At 37.5% G+C, this 15,878-nt stretch overlaps 1 protein-coding gene across 1 annotated transcript in view; it reads right to left on the bottom strand.

Moving 5' to 3' along the window:
* Positions 1–15,878, bottom strand: part of ek1 (eph-like kinase 1) — a 75,543-nt gene that overhangs the window by 50,998 nt on the left and 8,667 nt on the right. The window contains exons 2-3 of the mRNA XM_060861900.1: positions 14,130–14,194; positions 11,613–12,285 (exon numbers count right to left, since the gene is read on the bottom strand). Coding sequence (XP_060717883.1) covers positions 11,613–12,285; positions 14,130–14,194 — 738 coding nt within the window. The remainder of the gene's footprint in view (positions 1–11,612; positions 12,286–14,129; positions 14,195–15,878) is intronic.

Below are 15,878 nucleotides of genomic sequence, written 5' to 3'. Positions count from 1 at the left end.
CCGGGGGAGGAAACCGGAGTACCCGGAGGAAACCCCAGAGGCACGGGGAGAACATGCAAACTCCACACACACAAGGTGGAGGCGGGAATCGAACCCCAACCCTGGAGGTGTGAGGCGAACATGCTAACCACTAAGCCACCGTGCCCCCCCATTTCTGACCAGTTGCTTGAAAATAAAAAAAAGCTCGCGCATATCTTTAACCAGTGAATATTTTCTGCCATATTTTCTAAAAAGAAAGGAACAAAAAAGAATAGCGTGTATCTACGGAATATCGGTATTTACGTCAATTTAGAACCCTATCATTTCAATCCAAAATAATGTATTTGTATTTAATTAAATTCCTGATTTATACAAAATAAGAGTTCTTTTCAAAATATTTCCTTTGTTCTTTTCAAAATTCATTAATGTTTAATTTTATTTCATTTAGGGTAAAAGAGAAAATTAAATGTGAAAACTAAAAAAACAGCTTACTGCACAGTATGTTTAAATTGTAAACTGGCTTTTTTTGCCATCTGCTACCATGTAATTACACGCTGCTTATTATTAGTGTGGAGAATTGTTATTGATCCAAACAACAGTTAACCCTCCACTAATGCACTGACGTGGTGAACGGTTTGCCTGTGAATTAACTTGATGATTGCATTAAACAAACTAAAACAAGCTGATAAAAAAATACACCACAGAATGCATCAGCAGGACATAAATTTAATGGTGTTCCTCTGCATCTTACTCTAGCATGATAGCAACAACATGTGCGTGATTTTTTTTTCCACTGTAAAAGCCGTTCTGGATGTGACATGACTGTCAAGGGTAAATAAAAATGAAAAAAAAAAAAAAAGACCACATAAACGGGCATCGCAGATGTCTTTGGCTTTTGAATTCCTTGCTGTGACCAATAAAATGCTGCTGAGCTGAAAGCAGTCTTCACAGTCCTCACAGCAGCTTCCAAATTGGCAGGAAGACCGACTCACTGATAAAGGACTGAGGGGATCCATAACGTGTTACACTAAAACCTTGAGCCATTTACTGAAAGCTCAACGGACACTTGAAATATTATGGAAATTTTCAACAGGTATCAGCGAGGATTCCTTCGTATTCACTGGAAAATCTCAGTCTGCAGATGTCTTTATGCTCTCTATATATGAAATATCAAACACTTCATTCTCATTGCACTGGATATAAGAGGAGTTTAGGCATTAAACTGTAAGGGTTTACACAGTGATATAATGCTGCGCACACACAAACACACTCATGATGCATTAGTCAGATCAGGTCAGGATTGGAAGCTTAGTGTAAAAGCATTCGAATGAATTTAGGCTTCATTGTTTAACTAAAACCCATAATGTTAGCTGTAATTCCAGTCAAATTTAGATTTATGTTATTTATTATTTTTATAATCCAATGCATTTTGATAGTTAACAGCTAAGTCAGAATATGTATCTAAGGCTAATAATAAAATTAAAACATTTTTTTAAAGACTAGTTATTAATATGGTGAAGATTCTTTTAGGAGGATTATTTTTTATTAATCATTTATATGAGGATTCTTGTTTGTCAGATCTTTGTTATGGTCAGTAAGTTTTTCTTCAAGGACAGAGGATTTGTGTTTTCTTAGTTTATCAGTAACAGTAAGAGAAAGAGAGCGAGAGAGAGAGAGAGAGAGAGAGAGAGAGAGAGAGAGAGAGAGAGAGAGAGAGAGAGAGAGAGAGAGAGAGAGAAGAAAGGCAGGTGAAGAAAGGTGAGGGAATATTCTTTGATGAATAACTTCACTAGAATACTGAAGATTTGAACATGTGCAATGATAAAACAGCCTTAGGATCCTTTCAGCACAGACAGTACTGTTAAAAGTATTATGTAGTGTAAAGCTTTTGACTTATAAACGTACTATCCGTTGTCTGGAACAGGATAGATTCTCTTTGGTGTCTGATTCCTCTCGGTTTTTCTGTCTCCTGGTGTATCAGGGAGATTTTCCTTGCCACAGTCAGTACTGGCTTGGTTGTTAAATCTACACCCAGCTTTCTTCTTGAAAGTGCTGATGTCAACTGTTACAACTCTATACAAAAAATAATCAATATCTATGTAATTATTGCTGCTATAATGTAATTGTCAGGTCTATCCACACCTCATATGCCGTTTCTCTTCCTGCACTGTGGCCACACATGACTCCACTTCCTACACATGCTTTTCTTTCACAGTCACCAGAATGCTGATCATACACTCTTGAGCTCACACACACACACACACACACACACCCTAGGGCCCGTATTCCTAAAGATTCTAAGAATCATCTGAGAGAATCATCTTCTGCTAATTTAGCATAGAAATGTCTAACTAGGAATTCGAGTGATTTAAGTCCAATCTCAGAGCAACTCTGAGCAAGGAAAATACAACAACTTTTATCTTAGAAAGGAGGTGGGGCTTAACCTGTTACTAGGTATGACACATTCTTTTGATTGTGACTGTGATTAGTTGTCCAATAAAAATAAAAAATATAAGCTAAAAATATAAAGTTGGTTTATTAAAGTCTTCACTTTGTCTTTATGTTAAGATATTTGAGACTATATCGTTTAGGGATTACGTTTGTGATCGTTCATATTAGAGATGTGCTAACATCTGTATGTTACAAATATAATAAATGTAATGTAAATGTAAACATCTTCAACACAGTGCAGAAATGTCATAGAGGCAAATCATATCTTTCTGCCACTTTGGTATTTCGGCTGTTTCAGAGGTATTTATCTAAATGTAACAGCGGCATAATATACAGTACATGGCATTTCTGCGCTGCGCATATCTCTAATATGATTGGTCACCCAATAATCTCTACACAATCTAATCTGTAGCATTTTATTAACTCACTATCATTATTAAATAATAAATGCAATAAAAAAATTTCTTTTTCCTCTTCACCTTTTGCCCATTTTCTCCTCACTACTCCTAAGACTTTTTAACCTTATGAGCTCTTTTAAGAGTTAAGATGCTTTGTGAAGAACTTTAATCTTCACTAGGATCTTCTTTTTAATTTTAAGGGGAAATGTCCACATATTTAAGAATTTTCTTAGAATTACGTCCCTAGGAGCAACACTTTGCACTAAGAATATTCATGAATACAAGCCAACATTGGGATATGCAAGAAAGAAAGAATTTCATTGTGCAGTAATGTATACGGGACAAATAAAGGCTGCTTCTTCTTATATCAACTGTGTCCTATGTCTTATAGTTTTTGGTTCAAAATATTCAGGATGCCTTATTTCAAAAAACCACAATCCAAAAGGTATCTTAAATCCAGTAAGAAAGATATATTCCTAATGAGCGCAGAAGGATCAACTGTTAGATGTGAGTCTGTGATGTTTTTCTCAGCAGTTTCATTGAGGTCAAGCTGGGCCCAGCATGGTGCCCCTGCATGCTGAAGATTACATATGTGAAGCAAAACTTCAAGGTGCTTTATAGAGAATTGGTCTAAAGGTGATTACTGAAGCTTTCACTACCCAGTACAACAGCACTAGTGTGTGCAACGCTGATGCATACCAGATGGGTTAACCCCAAGTGCCCCGCACGTCCTGTCATACCAAAGTGAAGACACATGAGCAAACACACACTGACCACACATAATGGCACATAAACGCCTCTCCCCCGTATCCCTCTTTTCCCTTACGTTGTATACTCTCACACTATTTTTGAAAGTGAGAGGGATTTGAATCAAGAATTTTTATGAAGCATACTTTTTCCTTTCACTTTTCTTACCGCCTGCGTTGCTAAGAAGTCCCGTTTCTTCATGTTGACATTTTAGATCTAACCTAATTAGTGCAACTCCAAGCCTAGCATTTTGTTAAGCGCTTGCAGTGCAAAAGTGTGTAAAAGAGTTTAGCACAGCGCTGCAATGTTGACAATCCCATGACCCACTTTCAGTGAGAAAGAACCCATTCGGGACTTCCTCATGGAGAGAATTACTCACATTAGAGCTCAGTTCAGCTGCTGCAGCTCTGTGTTAAGCCTCAGATGTGTGAGCTGAGCGAGTGAGCTGTATGACGAGGTTCCCATCCAAGGGTTTCACAAGCTTTAAGCACATTTCTACAAGAGCAACAGCAGTGAAGGAATTCAAACTTTCACAAGGATAGGACAAATCCATTTTCTCTGTAGCGTCAGTCAGCTTAAAGTGAAATCAGAGCTTCTGATACCTGCCTCGTAGTGTAATGGACACCAAGATAATAGTATATTTAGGAAAAAAAAAACAGGTCTTGGAGATGTTCTTATATTAATAGTCTGTCAATTCCTGGAAAATCAAATCTTTTTGATGATGCAATGAACATTCCTGCATTCAACTACACAGCTCATTTAATAATAATAATAATAATAATAATAATAATAATAATAATAATAATAATAATAATAATAATAACAACAACAACAACAATAACAACAATAATAATAAGCATTTGATTTATAAATCACCTTTTCACACAGCTCAAGGTCACGTTTCATTCCATTCCAAGCTAATAGACAGAGTGGTGGACATTAGTAAACATCATTTAAACAAACAACAGACAAACCACGAAGCACCAAACAGAAGAAAAAAACAGATCAATACAGGCAGACAAGGACAAAAATGAATCGGAGATAGAGACTAAGACAAACAGAGGAGGTATGATGTAAATATTTCAGCAGTTAAGGGAAGAGCGAAAGAAGAACTACATGCGTTATGAATTAAGTTGTGATTCGAAAGTCAGAATTAGAATAGTTTGCCGACAGCAACAGCCACAAAACTCCAGAAAGTGCACAGATAACTGAGGGCATGGGAAGAAATATTACAGTGAACATGGTGATGATGATGATAATGATGATGATGATGATGACAATAACAGCTTAAAGGTAGAATGGAGTTTACTCTGAATAAATTATTTGGTAAGAAATATATCCAATAATAATAAAAAATAAATAAATTAATAATAATAATAATAATAATAATAATAATAATAATAATAATAATAAATAAATAAATACTACTACTACTACTACTACTACTACTACTACTAATAATAATAATAATAATAATAATAATAATAATAACATCAATAAAAATAAATGAATAAATACTACTACTACTACTACTACTACTACTACTACTACTACTAATAATAATAATAATAATAATAATAATAATAATAATAATAATAAAAGAATGGTTTACAGCATACAAGCTTACACAGACCTTCACATTCAATAGTTTTTTCTCATAACTGAATGGTTCATTTTATTTGTCTTCATTTAGGGGTTTGTGTTGTTTCACTTTCATTATTTTTCATATTCTTTTATTAATGCCAACAATATAAAATGTCTGATTTTAACAAAATATTGTCAGTGGTACTGTTTAGTTCCTAACCTATTAGTAAATAAGTCATTCTGCGTAAGCGTATCTGTAAATGATGAAAATCTAATCATTTTGATTTCCAAAAGTGCTGTACATCATGCACTTCTTATGCGGGTCTACACACAATCAGCACGAGTAGGACGCTTTTTGTTTAATTTATGGAAAATTTGTGTTTAAAAAATGATTGGTGGTATTTTTCCTACAAAAGAAATAAGGCGAATAATTCCGATCCTGTCCAGTTTAATAAACTTGGCTCATTGTGTGTCTGTGCATCTTCCCACACACTTTTCTCTTTTCTTAACTATCCCTTGTTTGAGGAAAAATGGTTTATTCATTGTGAAGAGGGTGGAACTTGTGCAAGTTGACAGTTACTGTATGTGACAGGCTCTTTTCTGAGGGTTTTACCAGCTTGCAGCTGTTCAATGCCAGAATGTCTGGCTTCCTCAAACTGATGAAAAATGGAGCTTTCCATCTCTGAGAAATATTTAAATTTTTAAAAGGTTTAAACTTAGTATATAACAGCATATAAATGTGTCTGACTTTGACGTAAACATGTATGGCATAACTACAAAATCTTATCACCTGAAGATGGCAGTGAGAAATCTATTGTGAATTCAGAATACAATAACTCCTCAAATCCTATATGGTATAGAAGAATATATTTTTATTGTAGCATATACACTACAGCACAGTAAGATTCTTTTTTCACATATCCCATCTTTGGAGGTTGGGGTCAGCCATGATACAGCAGCCCTGGAGCAGAGAGGGTTAAGGGCCTTGCTCAAGGCCCCAACAGTGGCAGCTTGGCAGTGCTGGGGCTTGAACCCTGATCCTCCGATTAACATCCCAGCCTCAACATGGCTCAAGCCTTAACTTGCTTGAGCCAACACTTCCCACAGTTAACCACTCTGACCCACCTCATGTTTCTAAAGGAAATGCATTAACATATGGACTCAAATTGCAATGCTTAAGCTATTTTATTCCAAAACGTGTAGGCTTCTTTCTTGCTTTTGTATGTCTCTGATTTTCTTATGCATAAACTCAGCTAAGTGGATGAGAGAGAGTAATAGAGGGTGTGAGAGTGAAATAGAGAGAAAGGCAGTCAGATGGACGAACGGACAGACATGGAGAGAGAGATGGTGTCATACACAATACCAGTCTGTATCTTAATTGCTGGCACACTCAGCCAGGACTCTCAACTGGCATTCAGCTTAATAATACACAATAGCTATATAATCAAGCCCTAATGAGGGAGACATGAGAGATATTCACTCTTACAGCATTTGACAGAGACCCTTACCCAGAGTAACATATATTTTATTACAACTGAGGGTTAAGGGCCTTGCTCAGGGGCCCAGCAGTGGCAGCTTGGTTGACCTGGGATTCAAACTCACAACCTTCAAATTGATAGACCAACACCACAACCACAAGGCTACCAAATTCCTATCAGACACAGTGGCCCATAAGTCCCCCTGTATCTGAGCGAGCATTTTACAACCATCCAGGACAGGCATGTGGCAACAGGAGTGACAGAAAAACATCCACTTTTAAGGTAAACAGATGGTTTTACTCTTCTTCCTGAGAGCTGACAAGCAAAACAGCCAGGTGTATAAAACAGTATCTGCAGAATGCTACCTCTTCAAGGAAATAGAGACTAAAGGAATGACAGTGAAAAGACTGACAGACATACAGAGAATAAGAAACTACTAAACCTCGGAAAAACAAAACGGCAGAAAAGAGGAACTGGACACAAAAAAAGACGAGGACAAACAGGAATTTAACCTGTTAAAGTTGTTTAACTTTTTGTTGTTTGTTTGTGTTTGATTAAACACCTTTCATATTCAATTCAATTTATTTGCGTAGCTCTTTAAACAATTAAACACATTTTCTCAAGCAGCTTTACAGAAGTACAGAAACAGAAAAAAAGACCTGAGAGTTGATTTTTGTTTTATATCTTCTATTGTTTACATTTGTGAAGAGAAAATTTTAACATGCCTCAATCACCAGATATTGCATGCATCCATTCGTTATCAGCTGCTAACCGTATGCACTATATAGTTTAAAAATGCTGGTAGATTTTACAGAAATTTACTGCCAAGCTGGGTTGCCAGATAATATATGTAAACAGCTGTATAACCTATTTACAATAATGAATTGTTATGAACTGTACTCAAAGCAGTTGGCAGAAAGTTTTTACTGTAAAATGTCCATTTATTTTCCCAACTATTGTTTACTGCATGTAGAATAGCACCGAACATGAGAGCTACACGTGGCCTAAATTCAGCTGCTTACATAATTCCACTGACGCTCCTATGCGCGCTATTCCTGGATGAGTATATAGGAGATCGGAGTGCAACGAAGGAGAAAACTAGCAGTACCTAAAATTTCCATAACCCACAGCGAAAACACCGGGGGAAAATAAGCACTAGAGCCATGGCATCATATATTTTGGTTTCATTTGTCATAGCGACACTCATCGTCTTCCTGCAGTGATGGTGGAACCAGGCATAAACAATTGTTTCTTCAGCTGGTTGGGAGAAACACACTCTTGTGGATTAGGATCTCTTCCAACATGAGTAAATCTTTCAGTGGGAGGCTGTGTGTGAGCATGTGGTGTAAACCTCACTGTTTAAATGGATGGATGTGTGGTTTTATGCTTTTTCTTCTTCTTTTGACAGATGCAGCCTTTCTATGACCTTTTTACACTGAACAGTGTGTAGGATAATTAATTGTTTTATACAGAATTGCGATTAATGATTTAATTATCGTTTTCCGTTGACTTTATGCCACTCATACGCATAACACTAGTAGTAACTCGGCGAACCATTGACGAGTTTGCTGAAGGTAAAATGTCTAAAGTTTTTAGACTTTAAATAATTAAAGAAATGGCACAAAAAGTAACAAATATACATAATGTACTACAGCAAAAAAACAAATAATTGTTTCACAGCCTGAGTGCAGACTTAAAAAAAGAAGAAGCATAACAGTGCACCTTCTGTTTTAGTCTGCATTTTTATTTGTATAGAATTTATTTATTTATTGTTGAACGCAAACAATGTATTGGTGTTCAGCTACTTCTCTATTACACACAAGCAAATTCCTAATAAAAGAATGCAGTAAACGAAACAAACAAATCTTGATCGATGCTGTGCTTGTTCCATCAAACGCTGCTTGTGCTGTTTTATTTCTCCTCCCACACATATGTATACTTTTTCCACAAAACTTTTCCGCACAAAAAAAAAAAAAAGAAAATCAAAAAGAAATAAAAAAGAAAATAATAAATAAATCACAAACAAAAAAACAGGCATGCATTTATTTTCTTCATGTAAGCTTTTAATATCCATCTTCATTTTCTTCTTTTTTTCCAGTAGCAGCCGGCATAATCTCTCTCTCTCTCTCTCTCTCTCTCTCTCTTTTGTGCTGGCCTTACACAACAGTGTTTTTGTGCACCATACTACGATGCAGAAATACAACTGTCATTGCTGTGACAGTTCCGTTTATCTCTCTAGTTGGTGGAAAACCCAGACTAGACCCCCAAATTCTGTTGGCTTCTTTTTCTGCTCTTGTTCCCCCCTGAGCCTGTCTGTGGTTTTCCATTATTTATGCTGGGAGACAGATTGTAAAGCAGAGAGCTATTTTATACAAAGACAGGCAGCTCTTTAGTCACTCTTATCAGACCTGTCCTGTTGTTATCTTTAACAGCCATTAACAAATCCGGCAGGAGCTCCCACGACGCCTGGTGACATGCTAACGAACAAGGCGATAATTAATTACAACACCGTCTCTCTATCTCTGCCGTACATATATCTACACTCAGGTCCCATTTCGAACACTTTTTTGTTGCTAAAATCACCGTCGTCCTTCTCTCATTTCCTTCCCCCCACCTACACATCCGCCCTCGATTCAGCAGTCCAGGAAAGGGCTATGAATATTTAAAAAGTGTCAGGCTCCTAAGAACAGAGGTCTCAAAGTGACAGGCACACAGCATAGTCTATCTCACATGGGGACACCAAGAGGCAAACAAGGGGTACAAAAAAATCAGACAGGCATAGGCAGGGAATGCAACAATAAGAGTGTAATTACAGAACGTCTCCGGTGTCAGGCAAGCAGCTCCCTTTAATGAATCCATTAGCGCCTCGCTGGATGAAAGAGACAGGGGAGCACAAAGAGCCGTGCTTAAATCCATTACCATACACATGACGAAGCAGGAGACGCTGAACGAGCTGTCTACCTTTTTCCCTAAAGGCTACCACCCGTGCGCAGCCATGTGTGTCAGTTTTTTCAGTTGTAGGTCTGAAAAGCTCATCTTTGTCTGTCATGATGGGAACTGCAACATCAAACAAGGATTATTCGCTAGTCTTTTGCCAAGATGAAGCTGATAGATAGCTGATGGATTTCTGATTAAAAGGAGGTAGCATGCATGTATGGCGTGTGTCTATGCATCTCCATTCAGATGATATGAATACAGAGCTACACAGTATGAACTATAATGTGAGATTAGCACTCATCACCGAATAGTGTTGGGGTGTCTTCATGACAGCAGGGGCAGGTGAGAAGCTACTTCTTTGAATGACAAACACTAAAACTTAATACAATACTCACAAGACCAACAATTACACTGTAATGGCAGTGCTATACATCTCATTAGTCACTGTATAGAAAACTTGCTTTTTCTACCCAAAATTATTCAGATCAATGTTAAACAAAGCAGTAAACAATCTCGAATTATTAATTAACGGTGTTTAACAAGATTTCTTTAACAAGAGACAACGATTCTGCTTCACTAATTCAGCAGGCATGCAAGAAAGAAACAACAATTGTGTTTTATTCTGTCCAAGAAAAGTCTGGAGAAAGTTTGTCATTTTCTAACAAATCTTAATGATATAAGTCAACTTCAGCAAACCAGACAATAGGTCACATTTATCAAGTTAAATATGAACATTTAATTGCAAAAATCAGGAAAATTCAGGAAAATCCTGAAATGCGGTATTCATCTATATCCTAGTAGTTACGAAAATGTTTCTATCGTTTTATCAGCTCTTGAGTTTGAAAAGTTACCTATAAGGAAACTCACAAATTCTTGATTGCTAAGCTATAAACCATGTATGAATTCTTAATTAATCACATACTCATAAATGCATTTATTGAAAACTTTGTGATACTCGTTTCGTATTAATGACAAGAAATAAACAGAAATCAGACCAACCATTCTATTAGGACAAAAGAATTGGCACCCTGTAAAATTGTACAGAGCACACATGGGTACCAAAAAACAACTAAATTTACAATTAATAAACTGTAATTTGTGAGCTGTGAAAAGATTTATAACCAACTTTACTAAAAGACTCATGATTGAGGCTTCTTATAGAAAAGACATGACTGGAAATAAGTTCTAGCATGCCCGGCATTTAAAATTGCTTCCATGTTTCTTATATTTAAAAGAAAGGGCAGATTATTTGCATATATCGCATATATAAAGTATATAAAGTTGATTTTAAAAAATTAGTTAGGATAAAAGAAGAGATTAGCTGAGGTAGAACATAACTATGGACCACTGTGCAAGAGAAGTGTGATTCTAAAGTAAATTTATATATTAAGCACTTATTTTTTTCCAATTTACAGGACTTCACTGCTTATTATACCGAAACCATATGACCAGTGAAATAAATAAAAAGCTTGGTAAACTTCCCTAGCACATACAATCACGTCTAGTGTTTCTATATGAATAGACTCCATTTCCACTGACAGGTCCCCACAAGCAAATACAAAAGCTGGTTTTACTTCAATTGGACAGTCTGTCTTAGAAATGAGAAACGTACAAAAACATGCTTTTTATTTTTACATCTCTGAAACAACTGACTTGTCAATCAACCTTTCATTTCTTCTGAAAGTTCCAGGGGTGAAAATCCAAACTTTAATTATTTTTCTCAGCAGCATTTGCTCTGTAACAAGACAGTGAGAAAGCTTTGTGAATTGTGAAGCTTTCTCAATAACTGATGCTAGAATTCCATGTAATTTAAGCCCTACCTGTTACGCTCCAATTACCTAGAGTGGTGTACTTGAATGTGTTTATTTCAGTGTATACACACACACACACACACACACACACACAAAAATCACAAATTATGATTCACTTCACATACAGCTGTCTTATGTTAGATCTCAATCATAGAACACATCATGTGACTGGATTTCCATTATACTCCCTTTAATCTCTGTAAACCCCTAAGCTTGGTAATACTCACGCTGACATTGGCCATCAATCTCCTCAAAGCCAGGCCTGCACACGCATCGTCCAATCGGCACAAGCCAGCCTCCGTCTGCACTGCAGAACATGCGTGGTGCCTCCAGCTCCTCAGCATACTCCACACAGGACCCTCGCACCTCCACCAGCGCCTGGTCTCCACCTGTCACCGTGTCAGAGAAAAGTGCCAGGTTCGTCACGGCCAGCGGGCATCGCTTATAAAACACTCGAACTGATACCAGGGCGATGCAGGCACCCAAGTCCTGGAATGCTAAGTAGAGGCCTCGCTTGCTGAGTCCCCCGATGTGGCGCACTTCTGTGTTGAGCTTCATGACACGCTCCCCCACATCGCTCTGGGTGAAGCTCTCGTCTGCTGCGATCGTATCAATTTTGACATACTGGCTCTCGCGAGCGTGCCGTAGTGGTGGGGGTGGCACCGCACCATCCGATTCATGATAGTAGACATTGAATGTCTCTTTGCAGGTTCCAGGAACACCAGGCAGGCTGTTGCAATCACGCAGTGTGAATTTGAGTTCAACGTAAACACGCCGTGCGCCAGCACGTGGGATCAGTCCTGTGCGCAACCAGTTGTTCTGGTTGGCCTCCATTACGTTGCACACCTGGTACGTGCGCATGGGGATGTTACGCTCATCCATTACGCTGATCTCCTCCCACTGCATGTGGAAAGACACAGACAACAGGAGAAATAGTTCTACCTTAAAACTCACTCACAAATTGTAGGCTAAAAAGTCCAAAAGGTGATGAAAATGAACATGAAATGAAACATTGTGACTAACTCACCATTTAATCAGTGTCACTTTTCTATGTCCTGCAAGCTCCTTATTTGATCCCCTGTCATGCTAACATAAACGTAAAACCCTCCCAGTCCTGCAGATTTTTTTATTTTCCCTGCAGGATCCTCATCCCAATCCACATCTGCACATGGTTCAGTGATGAGTTGTGTTCATTCATTCATTTATTCATTCATTCATTCATTCATTTTCTACCGCTTATCCGGTCTACCTCGGGTCATGGGGAGCCTGTGCCTATCTCAGGCGTCATTGGGCATCAAGGCAGGATACACCCTGGACGGAGTGCCAACCCATCGCAGGGCACACACACACTCTCATTCACTCACGCAATCACACACTAAAGACAATTTTCCAGAGATGCCAATCAACCTACCATGCATGTCTTTGGACCTGGGGAGGAAACCGGAGTACCCGGAGAAAACCTCCGAGGCACGGGGAGAACATGCAAACTCCACACACACAAGGCGGAGGCGGGAATCAAACCCCCAACCCTGGAGGTGTGAGGCGAACGTGCTAACCACTAAGCCACCGTGCTCCCCCGAGTTGTGTTCATAATAAATATATTGCACTACTAATGCTGCAAACTGCTGGATATAGTAGGGTAAAAGGATTACTAAAGAAATCTGTATTAAAGCTGTCAAGCACATTTGGTTAGGAACATGAAACGGATAAATAAGATGAGGCTGTAATTGGAAACACCTACTATATGTCATTAAGCCATCCTACTCATACAGTGTTGCTGAACTGAGTATGGCATAAAACTACATGAGAAGAAAAGACAGTGCGGTGATTAAAACAGAATTATGAACTACGGCTCTCGCATAAACAAAGACCTTTAAGTGAAAAGTGCATAATTTGATCAGATCATGTGTGATGTTTTATTTCAATGACACACGTGCACTTATTCTGTTACTGATAGATAAAAACATATTTTATACCAAGTAAAAATCTGTCTAACTGTTAAGTGGCTTCAAATAAAAGCTTAGGGTGTACATCTAGTGCTCTGAGATGTTTTTGTCCAGTTTAGGTTTCGTCCTGTGTGAATAGACTTTGACAATTGAATGATGAAAGCATTAAATAGGAGACTTAATTAAATGCTGTATTAAAATGTCGGTAATCAACAAGAACAAACCGGCTGAACAGTAGGAAGCTGTTTCTCTGTTCAGAAACAGGAGGAAGTCGCCTCTAAATCAACATTTCCATTTTATAGCCATATAACTTGCCTACAACAGTCCTTGCTTTCTTTCATGAGTTATTTATTCATTTATTCATGATTTTGAATGCTGGTAGGGATCTGGGAAGGATTACCCTTATTTTAAAGAGCTGTGATTGAAAATTCCTTTTCTGTAATAACCAAAAATATCTGCCTGAGAGGCCAGGGGTCACAGATGAGCGAAATTCTGCCTTCAAACCCAGGAGAATAATAGCAGAGCCACCTGGCTGTGAGGTCAAAGGGTTACTAAAGAACACAAACTGACCTGACAATTGAGCTTTTGTCTGGGGTAAGTGATTCTTTTGAAAACGAAAAAAAATATAAAATAAAAAAAACATATATATGAGGATGAAGGAGACTCCGTGTGAATGTGCCATGTTTTATTTTGAGGATTTTTTCTCATAATATTGTTCCCTTCCTTGGAAGAGGATCAGCAAACCAAAAGCAGATAAAGTATAGATTCCAGACAGGTAATAATAAGGAAACTACTTACCCCTTCTGATGGGTAGGCCTCCCAGCCTAGATCTCCTGGAGCTGACATGGAGTCCAGAAGTGTAACTGAGAGAGAGAGAGAGAGAGAGAGAGAGAGAGAGAGAGAGAGAGATTAATTTTGATGTGTATATATGAAGCATGCTTACTCGGATCTTGCATTTCGTTTGCATAAATCTTAAATCATAAATATTAGCTTTAATCCTTTACTAATACTTCTCTCCCAAAACATTTCCCTATAAATGGCAAAGTCCTGGTGCTTTTAACCCCTGATTTACCTATAAAGAACACAGTGTTTAATATCTAACAATGACTGTGGCTTAGAAAAGGTCATATATAATATATTAAGGTTTAATTAAAAAACAGAATTCTGTTGTAAGAATAAAAAACATTTTTATTACCATGTTAAACCTGTTGCTTTAAAACAACATTCATTAGGATGTAAAATAAAAGTGCGCAAGTTCTATTTATGTAAGTCAGACTGTCTCCCTGTAGCCTAAGCCCCGAACTTCCCATTCTGAGCTTTATCCCAAACCAATTACAGCCCAGGCAAGCAGAGCGATTAATTTTTAATCACATTCAAACCTCAAATGTTCCTCCTCTTTCATGCTGTGTGTCAGCTTTTCATTCTCATTGCATACCTTATGGCGTTAAATTAAAAAATGTAGCATAATTCAAAAATTTGTGTCCAACCTCTAATTAAAAGGGAATTGTGTGTAAGCTTGGATGACACATAATTAATTTTTTTTATCCAATGCTTTGTGGGTTTATATCAGGTTAGGTATAATTATGGGTTTCATGTATGGTAAATTTAATGTAAAGGGGAAAAAAAACGTGCTTTTATTAATCACTACTTTTTATTAGTCTGGAGTCAAGGGCTACCAGTGTATTACTCAGAGGACATTATTAAACATACAGTACAATAGATGTATCCAGACAGGCTAATAGAGCTTAAAAGTATGAGCAATTTCATTCCAAGGTATATTTATAGTAATAAAGCATAAAAAAATAACCTAGTGTCAGGACATATGAAGATGTGCATTTACACTGTCTGTAATATAATAAAATGATAATCTGATAAAAGCACCAGAATTCGTCCTGCATAGATTGGAAATGTAATGCTCACTAAAATAAGAAGCTCTACAGGGAGAAAAGAAATGCTTCAATTTTTTTTACATACTATTCTGACAGCAAATTGCCTGATGACTGCAAAACAGCATAGAGATGAAAACAGGTAGAGACACACACATGGGGTCGGGGGGGGTGGGTGTGGGGTTTCGGTAGTAGACAGACAGACAGACAGACAGATAGAGAGAGAGAAGGGAGTAGGAGAAGAAGAGTGCTTCCAAGCGATTTGTTACAGCTGTAGGATAGATTTGCAGAAGGTATGAAAATGTTTAATACTTTTTACAGAACTACAACATGATTTTGATTCAGCAAAGTTAATGCAATCACATTGGATACTACAGTACAGTTATTCAGGACAACACTGATCTTCACCTCTAGACTTACAGTATCTAGAACTGATGTGAAAATGAAATTGGAACACAAACGTGATTACGCAACATAACACATATTTGAGCTTTATTACATTACATAATGTCATACTCTTGCACAAATTACACTAGTTTAAAGTACAAATAAAAAAGAAGACATGGTACACCAAACCTCTTCTTTACCCTTTATTCCTGAATCTACCTCTGTTGTTTCTCCGTGATGAACTCTTTGGACCCCTATTCGCTCACATCATGGT

The sequence above is a fragment of the Tachysurus vachellii genome, chromosome 25 (genome assembly GCF_030014155.1).
Source record: "Tachysurus vachellii isolate PV-2020 chromosome 25, HZAU_Pvac_v1, whole genome shotgun sequence".
Lineage (NCBI taxonomy): Eukaryota > Metazoa > Chordata > Actinopteri > Siluriformes > Bagridae > Tachysurus > Tachysurus vachellii.
The sequence above is the reverse complement of the archived record's forward strand: the minus strand, read 5'-3'. Positions and strand labels throughout refer to the sequence as shown.